Genomic DNA, 21163 nt, shown 5'->3' with positions numbered 1-21163 from the left:
TAAGAGTGTAATGATGAGTATCAAGGAAACAACAACTCCACCGAGTGCTAAAGTGAAGAACACACAGGACCAGCCGGGTGTCGAGATGTTGCCTTGGGAAACTGCCCGTAAAAACAAAAAAATGACCACACCGGACTCCTGTGAGCTCTTGCAAAAACCAACAGGAATGACTATAAACGACGCAAGGAAAGACGTAACAAAATGATTAAACGATGAACAAACGTCAGTCAGGAGACACCAGCAAGAAGCATTATGCGGCGGTTCAGATCATAGCATTCCATAACCGGAAATCAAACTTCGCCGCCCACCTTCTTGCTCCTCCCATCCCGACCCTAAAAATCCGAGATTCCGCCAGTGTCCAAATGCCCAGGAAACGAGAGGAAGAAAAAGCGAAAACGTTCAATGATGAATGCGACCCGAGTCAGAGTGAGAAACACAAGAGGTGAAACTCAGCCCTGAGGGCCAAAAGAGCATAACGGCGATAAAAAAAAAGTCGATTATAGTGTATAAAACTCTCGAAGCCGACGTACTCATCGCCTAGTACGCCGTGCCTACACTAACAAGTGTCTTGGTTGGCATTGGGTGAATAGGTTGGTCCTTGGCGACGCGCAATGAGTCTTCGTAGCCAACCAAGGCCTGTGAGTGAAGCTTGAACGATTCGCCCATGAGCTTGGTAATTCTGAGACGTTGTCAGTAACTTGGATTTTCGATATTGTGCGTTAGAGAGATTGAAACTTACCCCCATACTACCACTCCGTCTAGGATATTACCCCATACACGGGCCACAGTGGAGCTGAGTTTACCAAAGGCATCGACGGCGTCATCATCGAACAAATTCCGCACCTTGTTGTAGATGGCCATCTCAGCCTCAGTCGCTGGTTCCTCGTCATGTTCCAGGCGATAGAGCCAGAGACTCAAGATGACCATCAGATCCAAGCCACAGAGCGGATGCTCGACACTCCAGTTGGTAGCAGATGTCTTCGCAACCCAGTTAATTCCTTGGACGGCGGCAATCTCGATGCATTCGAAGCAGGACTGGATAACCTTGTTCATCTCCTGGGAACGCTTCACCTTCTCACGAGCAACTGTCATGGCAGCAGCCACTTCATAAGACGAATGGTACCGCAAGGCCTCCTGGATCGACTTAAGGTCGACCTCCAACCGAGCGCGCGTGTTGCGATAAACAGCCATAGAGTTGAAGATCAATGGATGACCTTTTTGAGGAGTGCTGAGGGGCACCACGATCGTCTCTGGCTCACAAACCTCAAGAGAGTTCTCCCATGTTTCGAGTGCGAGACGGAGCTTATATTCTGTCACAACGTCTTGCAGAGCCTCAAAGCTCCGCTTGTGGTTCCAGACCTGTAAGAACAGAGCGTTGATCAAGACACGAGTCGCAAAAGCGCTATAACGAACTTGTTCACCTTGGAAGAGACAGTCGTGGGCTTCACGCACTGTGAGGGTAGTGGTCGAAGCCAAGCTACGGCGCCATGCCTCATCATCCGTGACATCAAGATTCCAAAGCGATTCTGACGATGGAAGCTCTAGGTTATCGAATTCGTCGAAGCTCATTGCGGGAGTGTGGTTGAAGGTCAGCGTGAGCATGCCGAAAAAGATGTAAACCGCATAGTAGGTTCGACGGCATGACTCGTCTTCAATCCACTCTTCCCGGGTGGGCTTGGCTCCCTCGCGAGCCTCGGTGCGAAGCTTCAGTTGATAGCGGTTACCAGCGACCATGTTAGCGAGCAAGCTCTTGATGGAGCATGTCCATTCAAGGCCTTTCGGATCACCGCTCCAACTCTCAAAGATCATGTTCAGCAGGCTGCTTTGCATAGCCCACAGCGGGCATTTTCTCGAATCGAAGTTGTCCTTGTGTTGCAGGAACTGCGTAACCAGCATCTTCGAGCCAACATGGAGCATGAATGCGTGTTGACGCTCAAAAGTGTACAGAGCGCCAATAGAGAGTACGGCTAACAACAGCGGAGGCGAGGTGTTTGTAGGCCTGAAGGACTCCTGATGCAAGAAGGGCAAATGATGGTGATACAGGTTGAAATACGTCGATAGATACTTGTTCAAGGCTGCCGTCGATGGAAGCTGGAAGCTCTCGGGAAGCGATCCAAGCGCGTCGGCATTCCTGATACGTTCTACGATCATATTCCGCTCAATTTCGTTTGCGATTTGAGGAGCCTTGGGCAGGGTCAGTGCTTGGCTGGGTCCGGGAGACTTCCGGTAGTTCACCGGGCTGACAGGACCTGTCATCGAGGGGTATGGTGACAAGGCGTTGGGAGTGGAATTTCCAGACACGGGTAACGAGTTGACCAGCGAGTGAAGCGAAGGTGCAAGCGCATCACCATGCCGTGCCATGCTCGACGATAGTGTATGCGAGTCTGGGCCATTGTCATGGGTCATAAAGTGCTTCGTATCAACAGGAGAGACTAGGGTGTCCCAAGGCATTTGGGGCAACGTCGCGTTGCCCGACAAATAAGATACAGAGGGTTCTAGTAGCGAACCGCGTCCGGGAGAGAAAGAGCGATCCGATTCAGCACGATCATTAACCTGACTGGTAGCAGCGGCTGCGGCTTTATGTTGGAAATCTGTCATCAACATGGCTGCAGTTTCAAGGTCGACCATACCGTCACTGCTTGCCTCAATTTGCTCCAACGTAGCAGGATCAATTGTAATTGAAGGCTTGGGAGGTGCAGGTGCAGGGGAGGACTTCTGAACACCTGCGCCGCCACGTCGGCGGCCCTCGGAAACAAGTGGGATCCCACCATCCTTAGCGTGGACAGTACGGTCATGGCGAAGAAGGAGGTCTCGACGAACAAAGGTACTCCGACATTTTAGGCACTTGAAGGGCCTCTCTTTTGTGTCTGTTGAGTCAACACGTCAGCATCATCCGCCATGTTCGAATCACACCATTTCTCCACAATGCAGGACTGAAAATCGCGTCCAGAAGCCATAATACACACGCGACCAAGCCCCGCATGGTATCAACAGCATAGAAGACCTGATTGTGAGGATATGAAAGGATGTGTCACTTACGGGAACGTTCATGTCTGCTGCGATGTTCGCTTCTGCTAAAAGCGCGATTACAAAATTGGCACTTGTATTTCTTCTCTGGTGCGGATGTCTTTTTGGCCGGCGAGTTGTTGGCCGTGTTCGATGCGGATGGAGCCATTTCTTAGAGACGGTGCAGCGAAAGGCGGACCACAGATCTTCTCAGCAAGACAACGACGGCGAGAAAGATTGCGATATCGTCCCTTTTGTGACTTCACACCGGTTCTGAAAGCGAGATAACGACAAGAAGTCTGTGAGTTGTCTGATCATTCCTTGGGCGGGGTTAATACTGAAGCACACGATGATTGCGGAGGGTCCAGCCACAGGCGGACCGAGGGGAGGAAAACGAAGCCGTGGCTTATGAGCCAGGAGGGGAAAACGGAATCAAAGGAATCGCAAACAATAAACTGGTCGGTCGTAAGGGTATATAGAAAAGAAAAGAAGAGAAAAAGAGGAAGGGGGAAGGGTGGAAGAGGAGAGAAGAGGGAAAGTGGTAAGGAAGAAAAGAGAAGAAAAGAAGAAGAGGAGGGGGAAATATGGATGGATGAGGAGAAAGTGAGTTTAGGGAAGTTCTGGTCGAAGGGGAAGGGGAGCGAGGGGGTGGGTATTGAGAAGCGAGTGTGAGAAAAGTCGCGCCAGGACGTGGGCACAAGCCGATGGCAGATTCGGGGCGATCGCTGAATCGCGACAGTGAGGCGGTCGTGTCCAGTGTTAGTGTTGGCGATTTGGGCGGCGAGAAAGCGCAACAACAAGGAAAGTGGGAGCAGAGGCACTGGCCAGGAAAAGAGGGGCTTCCGGGCGGGACTCACGGAGGGGAACAAGCGAACAGACTGTCTCCGGAATGTCCACGCACTGGGTCCCTTAACACCACCGCCAATTCCACCGAGGGCCAATCAGCACCCTTGTTTCCCCTTCTGACTAACTGGATCACAAAGCTAAACGTAACCTGGTTAGTACACGTCCTTCCGTACTCCGTCCCATACGACTAAATACAGCTTGCATACGGGCCAAAGTATACATCCAAACAAAGCACATCAACCAACCCACTACAGCCCACATGGACTGCTGTAAGTTCAAACCCGTCAACCCGGGTCAACCGGGGGTCTAGAAAGACTTGTTCATTCCGCCGTTTTGTTAGTCCTAAGAGTTTCTCCCATTTTTCTTTTTTGAATGTGAGGGACCATCTACATACCCACTTTTTTTTTTTACTCTATTTTCCACACAACACAACAACGCATTGGGCCCCGAAAAAGCTCGAGTGGAAAAATAAAACAAAATAAAAATCATATACCGCCATCTTCATCAAGATCTGATTATCACTTCCACAACATATCCTATAAATATGATTTTTATTCTGCACATGCATGGCATTGGGCAGCACCGACAGGACATTCATCAGACCATCCCACGGAATGAATCGGTCATTCCTTACTCATTAGGAAGTTTAAGCATCGCCTTGTCTAAGGAGACAATGTGTGTACTATCTACGTGGATGGAAGAGGGTCTCCTACTTGTATGTACTCCCGAAGTTGATATTATGAGACACAACAAAATGATCACTATAAAGCATAATTTTAATCCTTCACCTGCTCATCCCTGTTGAAGGGAAGCAATAGGATTTCTCACTCACTCACGGAGTATACTACCGTTCCTTCTCTTATATTAAAAGTCGGAAGCCTTGGACGTAGTACTATCCTACCTACTTCTTCCTACATAGCCCAAGGAAACTTTGCTCGATTGAGGATAGTCCACTCTGTAGAATTAGTATGATTACGATTTTTTTATCCATATTATTTCATTGTGGGGTTGGGCCTGGCATGAGCCCATCTTTATCTGGTATGGTATGTAACTCTGTTCGATGGGTTCCATCGGCAGGTACGTAGTGCCGTATACCAATACAAGACAGGTTAGCCGGCTCTGAAGAAGTTCCCTCCGCGATACAAAGAACCAAAGCCTTTCTCAGGAAGAGGTCAGCCGTGGGTTTTGGAGTAGTACCTCGATAAGAGATGATCCCTATCATTTATCCCATCTGACAGCGCAGAACCACAACCCTGGTACACAAAACCGCTGCGGGGCTATGAGCATCAAGTGGTATTTCTTTTATGGTCTATTTGACCTATACAAAGGCAGATGGTACTTAATGGAGTGGCAATTGATTAGAATTCTAAACTTGCAGCTTATATGTCGACAGGGTGCTCCATACGGAGTACTAATATCGGTCGGCTTAAAAGATAGGCCTACTGCTGCTCAGACAGTCAATCACACGTACCTATGGATAGCCCCTCCAAAATAAAATGGTCTTAATTTTTATTTATTGTATATTTATTTTATTTTATTTTACTATTTTTTTTTTTTGGTACTTACTCTCTCGGATTATGACCATTCTCAGCCCCTCGTCAGCGGCCCCCTTGCCCCTCCAACAAGGATCGAATAGCTTCAAATGCCACGGAAGTGTGCGCTTGCCGACCTGATTTGTGTGTTCACTCCTTTCATTTCCACCAGCGAAATTCTTTGCACACAGAATCTCGTTGAATATTTATTTTTTATTTTTATTTTTTTTTTGTCTAGACCCTCATTCCGTATTATCATTCTTCAGCTCATGTATCAAGTTCCCTTCATATTTTTTATTTATTAATAATTGCAGATCATTTCCGATGTCTTGAATTTTTTATTTAGTATTATTATTTTTTTTTTCTTAAAAAAAATAATAATAATCTTTTTTCCCTCCCCAGATAAAGGTATCTTTGCGATTAATTAAAATTTGGGAGGGGAACTTTTGACAATATGGGAACCCCTCTCTTGAACCCGCCACCGGACTTATCCTGTTAACAGCCCCTCGGTCCCCTCTTGTCCCTCTTCCCTTCTCTGGCACTGGGAAACCAAACACCCCCCCGCCTCCCCTTCGAATCCACCGATTGATCAACCCCTCCTTCGTTCCCTTGCCAGGAAAGCTGCACTGGTAATCCTACGTAATAAACCCCAGTTATTTGGTAATTCATGAATCGGTCGCCTATCACCGAGGTTGCTTTTATTCACGACCCAATCAACGCGTGACAGAAGAACCGATTGCCTAAATAGCACCTCTAAACTTGAAGCTGGTGGATCTTCGACCTTGAGCTCAGCCCTTGGTTCCAGACTCCCTCACTTCAGATGTTGGCATGACGAAGAAACTAATCTTAAACGTGAGAGCGGAGTACCTACGGAGTATAGCCCAGTACAGAGTAGTACACTCTGGAGAAGCGATCAAGACCAATTTCCATGTTTCCTGAGAGGTCGTCATTGCCAAGTCAGAAATCTTATGTGTACAGAAGTAGGCTTGGCTGATCAGCCACCCGTCATCACACAGCAATAGGAGAATATTGAACGATGTGACAGATCATCAGCCACTCCACGAAAGATTGGACGATACACGAATAAATCTTATTATTTTCTTTTTGAAGAAATTCTGCATGGTGTTTGGCAGTATTGATTTCTCTACAAATTAATATTGTGGTTTAACCTTTCGAGAAAAAGAATCAAATAAAATTCCCCGTGAAGAATATAAGGACCGAGGGCAGTGTCGACAGGAGATGTTTGCCTCTGGTCTTGGCCCCCTCCAGCTCCAGGTCAGCTGCTCCGGGAAGTGGACAACCCAAGGCGCTGCAAGTTTCGCCTGTGCACATTCCCAGCATAGGGCCCGAACAGCAGCTCCCTCTGCCCGCAAGGTCAGTCTTAAGACAATCAGTCAGGCTGCATAATAATGTAACCAATATTATCCAGCTGCACCGCCTGGGCTTGAAACAACGAGCAGTGTCTTTGTCTTCCAGGAGACGGTACGTCAGGTGAGGTCAAGTTTCCTTTTGCGCCTGCACGACTACATCATCAGATACAGTTTTGTTACTGTTTTTGGAAATCCAGCATCCAAGCAGACGGTGCATTCTGAATACCTGATTGCATCTGCATCAGTGGCATGGGGGATCGGTTCTGTATAGGGACATAGTTTAGTTTTAGTTTCGGGTTAGTTGGCTTCGGTCAGTTGTGGCTGCCTACAAGCCAGCAGTCGCAATCGCGCCTAATCCCAGCCTCACTCGGAGACGCGCCCTCGTTCCGCGTGCCCCCAAGAGAGCTCCACAGTCGATGGCACAGATTACAGGGTACATCCCTCTCTTTCCCAGGTCAGATGAGTCGTTGCTGGTGTCATCGTCCCTAATTCGGCATCCGTGTGCTTGTTCATCCCCCCTATTTTTAAAGTTTCTTAGGCTTTACAAGCTAAGTCATGATGGTGACTGGCTCGATGGCTATAGTCTGCCTGAACTATTAGATCGAATACATTTTTGGATGGTTTTATTATTCATTTCATGGTGAACGAAGACAGCTCTGGAGAAATAAAGTATGTACAAAAAATCAATCAAAAAGACTCCGTAAAATCCCGGCATACCAGTGGGCCCTCCAGTACTGAAGGGGTTGGGAACCCGAGGAGCCCGTCAGACACGGTTAGTTACTAGGGTAACGCACATGACTTCAGAGGTACCACAAGGACGATGTACCTTACGCGACAACGTCACTGTCACTTTTGTGTTCACACGGATTGTATACTTCACGAGAATACTTTCTATCCTGATAGTGGCTTTCAGCGCGTTGAATGGATTTACCCCTCAACGGGGCTTGCTTTGTCGCAGACTCCACGACCTGGCATCACCGCTATCCCACCTACTTTTGATACTCGACAATCAGCACCCACCGCAGTCTTCAGATGCAGGACCCATATATCCACACTTTTCCTTACCGATAACTAAGCTGTTAGTTTATCACTAAGACTAGTTATGTATGTACGTACTTTTTTCTTACCTTCACCGCTTTAATCTGCCAGCGTTGTTGAAGGAGAGAGCGGTGAGCTGGGAGGCTTACTCTTTTTGAGAAGGAACTTTGCGCCTCGGGTCAGACAGAAGAACCTATTATTCGGCCTTCTCTGATGCGCCCAGCCTCTTAAATTCCTTCAAGCTTGAACGCTCCTTCACGAAAATCTATCCTGGCAACTGGCGGGATTTTTTTCTTTTTTTTTTTTTTCACTCTGACTCTCTCTCTCTTCGATCCACTTCCCGGTCATGCAGCGGTCCGGCCCAGAAACGCCCAGGATACGGAATTGATGACCATGGGTTCCTGTTGGTGGATAACTAGGTTTTGTGTCGAGGATATGGCGGCTTTCTCGAAGATGTCGGTATTGATTGATAGATATTGCATGCTTTGTTGTACAGATCCAATTGTGGCCTCAGGATAAGAGAGAGACCCGATGTTGAAGGGCCTGCGGACTCCGTCCCATCACTCTCAATCTCGGCTCGCGCACGGGACCAGAAGAAGAAAAATAGTGCAAAATCCTCCGTGCATACCGATCCATCCATTCATGATCGATCATTTCCAGTCCAGGCTCATATTCTCCGGGTGTGTGGTCCCCCATTCTAGTAATGATTCGGTGGGTTTCGCTTCGGGTGGTTTTATATTATGCCTATTACTCACTCGTTGTTTCTCTTTGATCCTCGGATCATCATCATCACGTTCATCCTATTCATTGCCATTCCAGAAAGGGGCAAAGAAGGAAAAAAGAAAATGGTCAAAGTTAAAATCTGAAAGAGCTGGAAACCTTGAGGTCTCTCCTGCGCTCAACAAGCGAGTTGATTTGCTGCAGCTACCCGTCTTTATCATCCCTACGGTCCTATAGTTCGGTACGTAACCACATAGTCCCAGATGCAATAATGGATCTACGGCCAGTCGATCGCTCCAAAAGAGTGGAAAGCCCAAAGAAGATAAATTTTTGAATCATGAAATTCCATCTCTCCCGATTTCTGTCCCCACCAGGTACCGTTGCAGGATTCCAGGAACCTCTTCCCCGAAGACCCCGTCCCTACACTAGTAAGCATCGGTAGCATGCAAACCGCCTTTTGGCTGCCGTCCCGGCAACTTCGTGAGAATTTCTGGATATGAACAAATGCAGGTTAGCGGAATCCCCCTCTCTTCCTTCTCCCCCTTCGCCGCGGGGGGGGAAGAATATCGGTCTGGAATTCCTTAAACAGGCCATCGCCATGGAGTCGGTGAGCGCTGACCATCAAGTTTGGGCCGATTCTTTCCATATGGCGCACGTTGTTGGGGATCTTTTTTTTTGCATTGTTAATTCCTTGACCGCTTCTATGTATATTACACATGGCAGTGAGAAACTGGACTGTTGGGTTTCGTTGGTCTCCACTGGTTAGTAAGGGCAAGAGAAAAAGGAAAATATATCCAGAGCCACTCCAGATCGAAAGAAGAAAAGCATTAGAGTAAGAGGGAGTCGCCGCCCAATTTCAGTCTTTTTCAGTTAGTGTAGCTTCTCTCACATTTCTCTCGTACCCCAGTTCCTTTTTTCAGCCTTTTCTTTTCTTTTCTTTTCTTTTTTTTTTTTGGGAACTCCTTCAATCATTTTCTGTGCGGCTTCGCTAACCTGGATCGAAACCTAAGTCTGCCTCAGGCTAAACTAATTTACATCGCATAAGGGGATCCATATCCACTATCCAATAGGTTCTAGAATACCTTGAAGCTCACCAAATGTATATTATAGCACATTATTATTTCCTTGAGGCATTCAAATGTAGCTTTTGATAGAGCTGAACCATGGAATCTACCCGTCTGTCCACAATTGTGCCAGTGGCGTTCCATGGTTCACACCCGCGGGACTTGCATGTCAGGCGTAAAGTTGTCTTCATAAGACGACAGGCTATCTGGCGTCTTACTGTAGTCGGCGGGTGAGACCAACTCTACGTGCATTCGCTTGTCTCATTCTCTGTGTACTTGGTAACTCGTAATATGTTTGCATGGGTGGATAAATAATGGTTGATTCTACGGAGTATATGTGCTTTTTTGGCGCCTAGTGGGATTAGGTAGTCTTCTGGGAATTATATATTTGTGAAGTAGCTTGCCAAATATAAACACGTATCTATGGAAGAATGCCTGCTACATATACTAAGCTACCAGGATGTATATTAAGACGACCTTCTTTTCTCCCTTAGATCTAGTTCTCACAATATTTGTCTAATTTTGAGGTTTGTGTTCAGTTCTTTGTCTTCAGCAAGTCGTACTCGATCTCTAGAAGAGGTTACTGCATGTTTCAGAGAGACAACTGGTATCCCGCTTTTCCAAATTGTTACTCGCTCATCCACAAGGTATGCTAATAATAATAATAACAATAATAACATACATACATAACGTTTCACAACATAATCATTACCGTCTTGTGAAGAATTTACCACCGCACAGGCAATCATTGATCCATCAAACAAGTGATCGCGAAAAAAAAAAAAAAAAAAAAAAACCCAAAAAAAACCACCTCACGGAACCACCAACACCAACATCACCCAACTGGTTCGCTAATCACCGATATACGTCTCCCACTCCCCACCAGAAACGGCCGATTGGAATCAGAGAAGGCTTCTGGAAGTCGATTCTGCGACATCCGGCACAACCTCTGGACCAACCGTCGTCTCCCGGGAAGTTGGGAAGGGGGGCCGGAGCAAAGCCAAAAAAAAAGGGGGAGGGGCAAGAGCGCGCGCAAACTAGAGTTTCACTGATTCAGCCTTGAGACTATCGAAATTTCCCTGGTTCATTTCGGATGCATGCTCGCTCGCTTGCCTGTATGGGGAAGGACACGACAAGGTATAGAGAGTATGTTGGATTTTTTTTTTTTTTTTTTTTTTTCGGGGATGGTTTTTCGTAAGGGGTAGTCTTGCGGGATGATCGGATGGCCTCTTTGGTCCGATAGGTTTGTTCCTGGGAAGGATCCTGGTGTTGTGTGTGAGACATGGATGGAGATACTAGGTTACCTGGGAATCTTAGTTATTTGCCGCTCCCATGGCTGTGGTTGCGTGTCGTGGACTTTTCCGGTGTTTATGTATACTTCGAACCTATCGAACTTAGAGGTGCGTACGGAGTTTTGGGGATTTTGTACTCCGTACGACTACCTTATGAATAGGCCACTCGTCTGGGACTCACTAAATAGATAGCACTGCCCCATAGCCTGTACCCATTGATTTAACCCTCTAGTAGTTCCAGTAACTAACTTAGGCAGCCGTCGTTTCCGTCAGGGGGATCTACGATTAGTTAGGAGAGCAACGGCTACATCGGCACTCACTCCATTCGCCTGCCCCATTCACTCCATCGTGGGATAGAGATTATCAATTGCATGTGAGGGGCTTGCTCTTTCCCCCTCCTCACCCCTCTCACGATGGGGATTTCTCTTGCTAATCTTTTATCTATCTTGGTATGTGTTCCTGATTATCAGTCCCCCACGCCGATTGACTCTATATTGGACGCTGCAAGGAGAGAGATTACGGTGTATATCAGGTTTTGGTTGGGGTCTCAGGGCTTTTCTTTGGCTTCGAGGGGTCCCATGCTTGTCTTGTCTTGCTTTGGAGGAATTGTTGTGCTATGGTTTTTTTATGAGGGTTTTGTGCTCTTAGGGGCTGGTTTAAGCCTGTTGTGTGTTTTGATATAGTGTGCTGGGTGACAATTGTCGTAGGCCGAGGGCTGTACTTCATTATCAGGACTCCGGAGTAGGTCGTCCATAGTCATCTGCAAGTATTAGAAGAGTAGACGATAGTTAAATGGATATAGTTCAAATGCAGGGGAAACCAGTGCCCTATCGGCGCCATTGATATATATACAAGGTCTATCTTGAGGTTATGGTGTAGTGACACTGTACCTTGGGCACAATCAATGAGTTGCCATGCCATCCCAAATACCTTCTACAAATACGATAACAACCACTTAGTAAGATCCAATGGTCCACAGCAGACATACATCGGGATTCGTACGCAGGCTTTCTCTACTTCTTGAGAGCGGTAAGTAGACATACAAGATAGCCTGCAGCTCGACACCTATTCAAGGAAACCCACATGGAAGAGAGATTGGGTTACACCATTCAACTTCAGAAAGAATTTTCTGCAATACTTCTTTCAGCTTTTGACAGTGGCGATGCACTGGCCATTCGCGGACTATCCTTCAATGTTCATGTCAACTCATGATTCGATTAGATCACCTCGATCGTGGTGCTTAACCCAGTAATAGAATGACATATAGTAACAACCAACGCATATCTCTATCTATGGACCGGGAAATGATTTTAGACCCAAAGACTCCTGCATTCTAAGACCCCGACTACTTTGGATATTGGTACAATGTATGTACTATACCTAGTGAGACCATGCATGATATTGAACGTTTCGCCGACGAACCCCCAGAAATTAAGCATTGGTGTCAGACATTCTCTCCATGGCGTCTGTCATAGCGAGCTATCCCTCTGGGCATGCTTTTGATTGAGCATACTCTTCCTCCATGAGTTTCTCAGCGACCCAGGGCTTGTGCATAGTCAACCATCACGCCAGAGGACGGAAGCGTAGAGTTATATAGAACGTCGATGACGACGACCGAGGATGCAGGTCTACTCAAAGGTATGACGAGACGCCACCGGCGTCTCTAATTGCGCAGCGGAGCGAAGCATAGCAAGCGTTATAAAATTATTAGAATAGGACATGGTCGTGTGAGTTCTATATGTGATTGTGAGCTGCTACTCCTAGATAAGTAGCCAATCATGCCTCTGATACCTTTTATTGCTACCTTATTCCTGGCGCCAGAGATATATAGAGTTTATTATATTCCGTACGTAGTGTTGCTTCGAGGCTCGGACCTGTTTGTGTCTTAGATTAAGACTGCCACAGTAGGAATCCACGAAGCTGCTCACTGAAACGGGGTTACTTCCAAGCGATGATAGTGAGATGGAGGGTGTAGTTTATTATTTTCTAATAATCACTTACATAGTGTACATCTATGACTCTGTAAAATTAAGAATAACCATCTACACCTTTGTTCTAGCACACAATATATCAACATACGTCGTCAACAAACGAAGGATATAGATATAGAAAACACCACCCCAAGCAATACCACCCACCACACAACAGAATATCCACCTGATGGAAACCACGCACACCTCCCTCCCTCACAAATTCCCTCAATAACCATTCCCATACTTCCAAGATCCCCAAACCCAAACCCAAGCCCTAAAACCTCGTATCCCCATCCTTCCCCCACCCCTGAACCAAACCCGATATAACCTCTTTCGCCACCCCAGCTCAACGCACCTGCCCTTCCAACTTTCATAATCTGCAAAAATACAAAGTACAGTATCTAAGAAAATCCCAATACCCCAATAAAACCCCTCTCCACAACCAATCTTACGAATAATCAAACATATAACGCATGGACCACCAGAACAATGCCATGGTCTCAAGGTTAGGGAGGTCAAAGCTGCGCAGGGCAACCACGGTATACGTCAATGGTGTGGGCTCAGTGTGTCAAAGTGAATGCGAAACAAGGCCATGCGTAAAGTGTATTTAGGTCGGGCGTTGAAAACACGTGGTTTTGGGGGTCAGTGCTGGGGTTTGGATCTGGCGGAATGGTTTGGGTGGGTTTGGCTGTTTGAGGTGTTAATCCGGTATTGGAATATGGGTGCATGGAAGATTGAGGAGTTGATTCTATGATATTTAGGGTTATTTTCGGGGGTTAGTGGTTGGCAATCGAAGATGTATTTGCTGGAGAGGAATTAGCGGGCTTGGAATGATGTCGTAGATCTAGGTATACATTTCCTATGGTGGATTACTCTGGATTTACAAGAAATTAAAGCCATGTGGAAACGAGATTTATGATTAAAAGTACGAGAAATAGAAGTGAGCATTTCACACTGACTAAGATAGCCCTGAAGGTACTTTTCATGCCATATCTTGGGAACTCCTCAACAGACGCAAATCATTGGTCTGGAGGCAAGGAGTGATGACAGAAAACCGGGAATGAGACCACAGGACCATTATAGGTTGAAAGGATTGGGGGTATGTTCTCCAAAATTGAGAGATCCAATTTCCATTTCAGGGATGTAGTTGAGAGCTACCGGATTAAAATTCCGGCTGGAAAGGTACGGAGATACTTCCTATCTATCTATATATCACAAATGGATGTCTGCAACGGCTCAATAGGAGATACGATCTGATAGGATCGACTTTGAACGCCGCAAAATATCGCCCTATGTGGCGTGTGACAGCTCACCTGCAAGGTGGTATGACTTGCTTTGACGTTGCGTTGTGTGTCAAGTGACTCGCGGACTTCTTCGATTCTGGTTCTGCGAATCGATAGTGGCTGTTCAAATCCGTGGAAATGTGGGTTGGACCGTATATGACATGATGAATGGGGAAAACTACTTGTAGTATGCTGTGGAGGTCACATGTGGTGCATATTGGATATTGAACTATGTCCAGGAATCTCAAAATTAAGGTAATCCGAGAAAGGAAGCCCGATACAGAAACTTTGCTCATCCGCCAATTATTATCGCGGATCACACAAAGAAGGTTAACTAATTAACTAATAGTAAAGGCTCACAAGTTCTAGAAATCCTAAAAGCCCCTGATCTGCCGCTTGTATCGTCATAAGTTGTACAGCCTGAACGGTCTTGGCTTCGTTCCGTTGGAATTGACACGAAACTCCAGTCTCCGGGCTACCCAGGATTACATCACTTTATTCTGTTCCGTGGGTAAGCTCGTATAATGTGAATAGGAATGTATAATCACTTCTCCGAAGAGGGTTGCAGGCCACCTCTATATGTGATTGATGGACGAACGATGGTGTGGGGCCTGTATGAGTAAGCTATCATCAGCATAGTTTAATAGGGCATTGGCATTGGTATTGGCAGTTTTATAACATGTGCCGTTTCAATGTGGACGGCTACCCATAATCCTAGTGGAAGATACTTAGCATTTCCCCCCGAGTGACTTCAACTCGGTGTTTACTATCCGAGATTGTCGAGTGGCACTGTGGTTGATCACGATTTGGGTGCCTCCATGCGACCTGCCGCACATAAAGAGGCAAATCATGGACTATACATCGCATCGAATTGTGATTAATCCTCCGGAACGACACACGCACAGGACATTCCTCATGCATAGTATGCATATAACGATAGGAAAGCGGATTACCAAGTATGGTTTAATTATGCGTTAAATTCTAGACCTCTCAAGGTTCATGGATGACTACAGGTATAATACGCGGTTTTGTAGGTCGACGGTGGTGCAATCCTGCCTCCCGCGCGTCCAGACGGTGTGAGTGTTGGCAATTATTGAAGTAATACGTAGTAATATATATGATTCTACTAAGACCCATTTCATTTCGTAAAGTCCCCATCAGTCGAGACTGTTGCGGAGTATTTTTGGAGTGCGACGCGAGCTAAAATTCTCCACAGGAAATGGAGACAACAAGTGGTTGAAAATACCAGTCGGTCAGATACCAAAGATTACGAAGGAGACTGTCCTGTTCTTTTTTCCCTTTTGTATTTTATTTATACTGTTCCGTTCTTTTTTGCAAGGAGGAGACAACAAGATCATGTTTACGGAGTATCTACTTTTGCCTTAAAAATAAAAATAAACAAAAAAATCCATTTCCCCAACTCCATATATTGCACAGCCCAATCACCGAAAGTCAAGAGTAGCGGGAATGCGGCCGAAACCACCTAGGTTCCAGCCTCTTTGTTCCGAGAACCAAGGCTACAGACGCGCTTTTAAATCGTAGAGTGACCCGTTAAGAAAGATGGAGCAATGAGGGTTGGGTGTTTGTGGTACGGGGAACTGGTTAGACTTTTTAGTGACCAGCAAGCGCCTATCAACGCATCAAAGTCGACAGTTTATGCATGGCCCGTAAAGTCAAAAGGTCAAGAGGGCTCGTGCTGGCTGCTGGTCCGCGTCTCTGTACTTGACCTTATTTGGTTTCGTTACCTGTATTCTACCAGGTACTGCGTATGTGAGGCTTATGGCCTACACACACGGGGCGCAGTAGTTGACTTGGGGCAATTTATAGCCCCCAAGCTGAATGTTTGTGGCGAAAAAAAGAGAAAAAAAAAGAAAAAAAAATATCTACCCCAACCAACAAGAGTGTATCCCTACACCTTGCCCGATATTATTATTCCCTATCAGCTGAATCCAGGTGAGAAAAGGGCCAAGAATAGAACTAAAAGAAAAATCAAACAAAAAGTGCCCCTCTCACCTTTCGTTGACCAGCTGTATCAACCGAGGGTAGATAGGTACTAGGTTAGGTATCCTAACAGGTAATTGGAGTACGAGGAAATGGGCAGGTACGGTAATTTAGATAGGGCGGTATTGAAAATTACAGACCTACTTCCCGTAAGTAGGTAGTACTCTCCGTAGTAGTAATCGGTGGACGGACCAGGCGGTATTGCAGGTTGTCACTTTCCTCCACTCACACCCAGTCCATCTGCCCACCACCCGAATGGACGGACTGTTGCGAACCTCCCCTAAAACTCCCTGAGACCCTCTCTTTCACTCGCTCTCTTCCTCTCCTGGACGGTCTCTTGCTCTCCTTTTCCTTCAATTTCTACATCCTCAGTGCACTTCGCTCACTCTTCCTTTCAGTCTCACATTGAAACAAAAGATCTTCATTGGACGCCATATCCGGGGCCCATTCGAACCGTGTCCTTGCCACTTTTATCGTTATCGCCTTGTGCCCTGCCACCACCCGTGCGGTGAACCCACTATAGCCTGCTACATTTATCCTGCAGCGTGATTCTGCAACCAACCCGCACCGCATTCCCCTCCTAACGGATCCTTCGACACTTACTTGCCGATCTAGTCATGACCAACGCCTTTCGTTAAGCTCGTCCAGCCGTTTGTCGCATGGGACGTAGCGTACTGATTACCAGTTTATCTTTTCTCCCTCCCCCGCCCCTTACCGTCTCCCCGTTTTATTTAGTATTTACCAAAGTCAATTGGAATGCACGACACCCACTTGACAGAGCCATTGGTTATCGACACTAAATCGGCGCTGGCGACCAAGACGGCCACTACTATCACAACTACGTTTGCATTCACCGAGGAGCAGGCGTCTACTCCCGCGTCTGCCCCCGGGAGTCGCAGTCGTGGAAGCAGCCTCTCTTTCCACTTTCGAGATAAGAGTGTCGATCAGTCGCCTCAAGGACATCAATCACCCGTCAAGATGACTGCCACTGGACGCTTTACTCCCAGCCCCGAACCAGCACCTGCTCTGTTCGTGCGGGCCATGTATGACTACGATGCCGACGATCATACCAGTCTAAGTTTTCGGAGAGGGGATATCATTCAGGTTCTGAACCAACTGGAGACCGGCTGGTGGGACGGAGTGATCAACAATAGCGTCCGGGGCTGGTTCCCTAGCAATTACTGTACCGTCATTACAGACCTCAGCGAGCTCGAGGAGCATGTATCGAACGGCCGTGAAGATGGAGACATCAGTGCGGAGTCTGGCCTGGGGGAGGAGTATGAGGAGGACCGTGAGGAAGACGAGGTTGACTCTGCAGGAAATCCGCGCGATTCACAACCGATACTGCCTATTGAAGGCACGGGACCTTCAAATGAGCAGGAAGAGGCCGCCTTCTGGATTCCGCAAGCGACCCCCGATGGCCGTTTATTCTACTTCAACACTCTCACCGGCTATAGCACCATGGAGTTGCCGTTCGAAAACCCCTCTACGAACGAAACAGGTCCTTACGACCGCAATACCTTTTTTGTGCCCAATCAGACTAGACCTCCCCCAGAACTGATGGCCCGTGGTTTCGAACGAGACGAGGATGACTATGATGGCTCCGCGTCCGAAGCGGAGGGCGAATCCCTGATGCTTGCTTCTCAGGATTCTATGTCTCGGAGACGGCAGTCCTATATCGACGGCGTATCCCCTGCAACTTCCATGGATTCCTTACACCCACCGTCTACCACCAAATCGATTAACGAAGGGAAGAGCTCGTTTCGAAGCCTGTCTAAGGCTTACAGCTTTGGAACCGCCGCTAGCAGTACTACATCGCTTTCCGACAATTTCCACAGACCTTCTATTTCTTCGGAAGCGCCCTCGCATTTTGTCGACGATGGTGCATCGGCCCCCCTGACGTGGCCATTACTCGTTGATAACATGCGCAATGCTGTCGAGGCCTATCGTCAGACCCTATCGAACGGTGATCGTTCAGAATACGTGAGAAAGGCCGAAGATATATCCGACCATCTGCGTATGCTTCTGGCTGCTGGTTCCGATACCACGGACAATCATTCCGGAAACCCGTCGATTATCTCCACAAATAAGGCTCTGTACCCTCACTTCAGGGATATGATGTCGAAATTCTCCAAACTAGTGCTCTCATCGCACATTGCTGCGGCTGACTGGCCAAGTCCGGATTCCGTCAACAAATGCCTACAAGAGGCAGATGGGGTTATGCAAGGAGTATATGGTTATGTCGATATTGCAAGACAGCAACGTGGTGACTTTATTCAGCGGATCGTTCCGGGCTTTGTGGTAGGTAGCTGTTCAGGCGGCGGCTGGCAGAATAACGGTGTCACTCTCAATGATTCGGGCCCGACGTCGTTCTTAGACCAGGATGGAGGGGACACTCGAGCTGAGCCAGCAGTGCCACTCGATGCAGCGCTTTTGGATCATATTGACATTCTGCGGAGGTCATTTGTTGGAAGCATTCGCCGACTAGAGGAGCGGTTGTCACTCAACCAGAAGAAGATCGTCACGGTTGCTGAGCATCACGAAATCGGCGATTCTGTCTCCGCTGCTGCTATCAAGGTCATCGAGCAGTTTCGTCCTTGGATCTCTTCTGTCGAGTCGATCAATCTGGCGCCTTTGGGAACTAGTTTCCAAAATCCACAATTAGTCGATTTTAGTTTACAGAAACAACGAGTTTACGATGCGATTGCCGATTTTGTCCTTGGCTGTCAGGCTGTCACAAGCCCTCTGGGCGATGAATGGGCTGAATTGCGCGGAGATTCTCTCGAGGATCGTTTGAACGCCGTGCGAGGTGTTGCTAGGCAACTTGAGAACTACGTTTCCCAAATCGGTTTCTCCCTGTCTCTCCTGCTCGAGCAGATTCCCGAGTCTACTGCAGCTTTCCGTAGCGAGAGTCGTCTGGGCCAAGATAACGAGGGTTTGAAGGCTCCGCATAGCCGTGCGGACTCCCAGGCTAAAATTGCGGACGAGTCAATTGGAATCCCATCTTCTTACTCCGTCAATCCCCCCCATGACAAAGTGCGACGCAATATGGACAAGGCACAGAGATTCTTCGGACAAGCCCCGCCATCTGCAATCACTCGAGAACCAATCCGGGAACCTGTCCGGGAGCCGGAAGAAACGCCTTGGTTTTTGAAGATGGATCATGAAGGCGAAGTATTTTACGATACCAAAAACGATGTGCCTACCTTGAAATGCGGCACGCTAGCAGGACTAGTGGAACATCTGACTCGACATGACAAACTTGATGCTTCTTTCAACAATACTTTCCTCCTTACCTACCGTTCCTTTACAACTGCCGCCGAGCTCTTCGAGCTGCTAACTCAGCGCTTCAATATCCAGCCCCCGTTCGGTTTAAACCAAGAAGAGATGCAGATGTGGATCGACAGAAAGCAAAAGCCTATTCGATTCCGTATAGTCAATATCCTCAAGAGCTGGTTTGAAAACTTTTGGATGGAACCAAATGATGAAGCGCATATGAAGCTTTTGGAACGTGTCCATGCTTTCACCAAGGATTCCATCGCTACTACAAAAACTCCGGGTTCGCCTCCGTTGCTGACGGTTATCGAGCAACGTCTTCGTGGTCAGGACACGACTGTCAAGCGGCTTGTTCCTACGCAGGCGGTTCCCGCCCCGTCTCCTATTGTCCCGAAGAATATGAAGAAGCTTAAATTTCTGGATATTGATCCAACAGAGTTTGCTCGCCAGCTTACAATCATCGAATCACGTCTTTACTCCAAGATTCGACCTATAGAATGTCTGAATAAAACGTGGCAAAAGAAAGTTGGGCCGGACGAACCGGAGCCTGCAACTAACGTGAAAGCTCTCATCCTTCATTCCAACCAGCTGACAAATTGGGTTGCGGAGATGATCCTCAGTCAATCTGATGTCAAGAAGCGTGTGGTTGTTATCAAGCACTTCGTTAACGTAGCAGATGTATGGATATTTCCCCATCACATTGATGGCTATTGCTGACAGAACTATCAGAAATGCCGTGCTCTGAACAATTACTCTACACTGACATCTATTATCTCTGCACTCGGAACGGCGCCAATCCATCGACTTGGCCGGACATGGGGCCAAGTTAGTGGACGCACGTCCACAATTCTGGAGCAAATGCGTAAGCTCATGGCTAGCACGAAGAATTTCGGTGAATATCGTGAAACTCTGCACTTAGCAAACCCGCCATGCATTCCATTCTTCGGTATGAGATTAGGACTGATCGACCTAATACCACTATCCTCCGATTTTAGCTGCGGAGACTAATCCCAATTTCCCTAGGTGTTTACTTGACCGATTTGACCTTTATCGAAGACGGTATTCCATCTCTTACGCCATCAGAGCTGATCAACTTCAACAAGCGTGCCAAAACCGCGGAAGTAATCCGAGACATTCAGCAATATCAAAACGTCCCCTATCTCCTGCAGCCTGTCCCTGAACTGCAGGATTACATTCTCAGTAATTTACAAGCGGCGGGCGACGTGCATGACATGTACGACCGGAGTTTGGAAGTGGAACCCAGAGAACGGGAGGACGAGAAGATTGCGAGGTATGCTACTACAGCAGGTAGAGACATGAGCACCTTGGCTATTGCGACCTTGGCCATGTCGATGCGATAATGCTTTTCCTTCTTTTATTTTTTCCATGTGCACCTTCCCACTTGATGCCCTTTTTTTATGACCTTGTGTGTTTGCTTGGTGTTTAGGCCTGGTGTGGCGATACCCATATCTTTTTCAGATACTATTTCTCTTTGAAGGACGTCTTGATTGATTGATTGATTGATTGATTACATGATGACTAACTGTGTTTTTCCCAACGCGTAGACTGCTGTCTGAATCGGGCTTCCTGTAAGCCGGCGAACTCCGTTTCTCCGTCGGGGTATAGATTGCGATACGTGGAGACCCCTGTCGCTGCATCCACTATGCACGTGCCGAGTTGTACCGCCGGCAACCCGACAAAAGTTTATCATGAGCGATCACCCACACCAATGGCTTCCATGCGAGGTGATTGGCGGCGATAG

General features: G+C 47.3%; 8 protein-coding genes across 8 annotated transcripts; 6 read left to right on the top strand and 2 right to left on the bottom strand.

Annotated features, from left to right (window-relative positions):
- Nucleotides 1-537: 537 nt before the first annotated feature.
- BDV38DRAFT_274889 (C2H2-type zinc finger protein) lies at nt 538-3175 on the bottom strand (the record flags this gene model as incomplete). Its single annotated transcript, XM_032057923.1, has 3 exons — nt 538-679; nt 740-2867; nt 3040-3175. The coding sequence occupies 3 exons, from the start codon at nt 3173-3175 to the stop codon at nt 538-540; spliced, it is 2406 nt and encodes an 801-aa protein (XP_031908744.1).
- Nucleotides 3176-5289: 2114 nt separating this feature from the next.
- Nucleotides 5290-5613, top strand: BDV38DRAFT_260472 (uncharacterized protein). The gene has a single exon (XM_032055930.1). The coding sequence runs from the start codon at nt 5349-5351 to the stop codon at nt 5523-5525; it is 177 nt and encodes a 58-aa protein (XP_031908743.1). The 5' UTR covers nt 5290-5348; the 3' UTR covers nt 5526-5613.
- Nucleotides 5614-7412: 1799 nt separating this feature from the next.
- On the top strand, nt 7413-8100 carry BDV38DRAFT_260468 (uncharacterized protein). Its single transcript, XM_032055929.1, has one exon. The coding sequence runs from the start codon at nt 7549-7551 to the stop codon at nt 7846-7848; it is 300 nt and encodes a 99-aa protein (XP_031908742.1). The 5' UTR covers nt 7413-7548; the 3' UTR covers nt 7849-8100.
- BDV38DRAFT_260466 (uncharacterized protein) lies at nt 8096-9441 on the top strand. Its single transcript, XM_032055928.1, has one exon. It carries the CDS (start codon nt 8324-8326, stop codon nt 8747-8749), a length of 426 nt encoding a protein of 141 aa, XP_031908741.1. The 5' UTR covers nt 8096-8323; the 3' UTR covers nt 8750-9441.
- Nucleotides 9442-11056: 1615 nt separating this feature from the next.
- On the top strand, nt 11057-11695 carry BDV38DRAFT_260464 (uncharacterized protein; the record flags this gene model as incomplete). The annotated part of the gene is made up of 1 exon (XM_032055927.1): nt 11057-11695. A coding segment is annotated over exon 1 (265 nt), but the record flags the coding sequence as incomplete, so codon positions are not given.
- Nucleotides 11696-12680: 985 nt separating this feature from the next.
- Nucleotides 12681-14208, bottom strand: BDV38DRAFT_260463 (uncharacterized protein). The gene has a single exon (XM_032055926.1). The coding sequence runs from the start codon at nt 13213-13215 to the stop codon at nt 12952-12954; it is 264 nt and encodes an 87-aa protein (XP_031908739.1). The 5' UTR covers nt 13216-14208; the 3' UTR covers nt 12681-12951.
- Nucleotides 14209-15510: 1302 nt separating this feature from the next.
- On the top strand, nt 15511-16338 carry BDV38DRAFT_201431 (uncharacterized protein). Its single transcript, XM_032052458.1, has one exon. It carries the CDS (start codon nt 15693-15695, stop codon nt 16179-16181), a length of 489 nt encoding a protein of 162 aa, XP_031908738.1. The 5' UTR covers nt 15511-15692; the 3' UTR covers nt 16182-16338.
- Nucleotides 16339-16881: 543 nt separating this feature from the next.
- On the top strand, nt 16882-20762 carry BDV38DRAFT_287493 (putative cell division control protein Cdc25; the record flags this gene model as incomplete). Its single annotated transcript, XM_032060881.1, has 3 exons — nt 16882-20079; nt 20131-20347; nt 20425-20762. The coding sequence occupies 3 exons, from the start codon at nt 16882-16884 to the stop codon at nt 20760-20762; spliced, it is 3753 nt and encodes a 1250-aa protein (XP_031908737.1).
- Between the last annotated feature and the right edge of the window lie 401 nt (nt 20763-21163).

Source organism: Aspergillus pseudotamarii (genome assembly GCF_009193445.1).
Source record: "Aspergillus pseudotamarii strain CBS 117625 unplaced genomic scaffold BDV38scaffold_78, whole genome shotgun sequence".
Lineage (NCBI taxonomy): Eukaryota > Fungi > Ascomycota > Eurotiomycetes > Eurotiales > Aspergillaceae > Aspergillus > Aspergillus pseudotamarii.
Note: the sequence above shows the minus strand (reverse complement) of the source record. Positions and strands in the feature narration are given on the sequence as shown.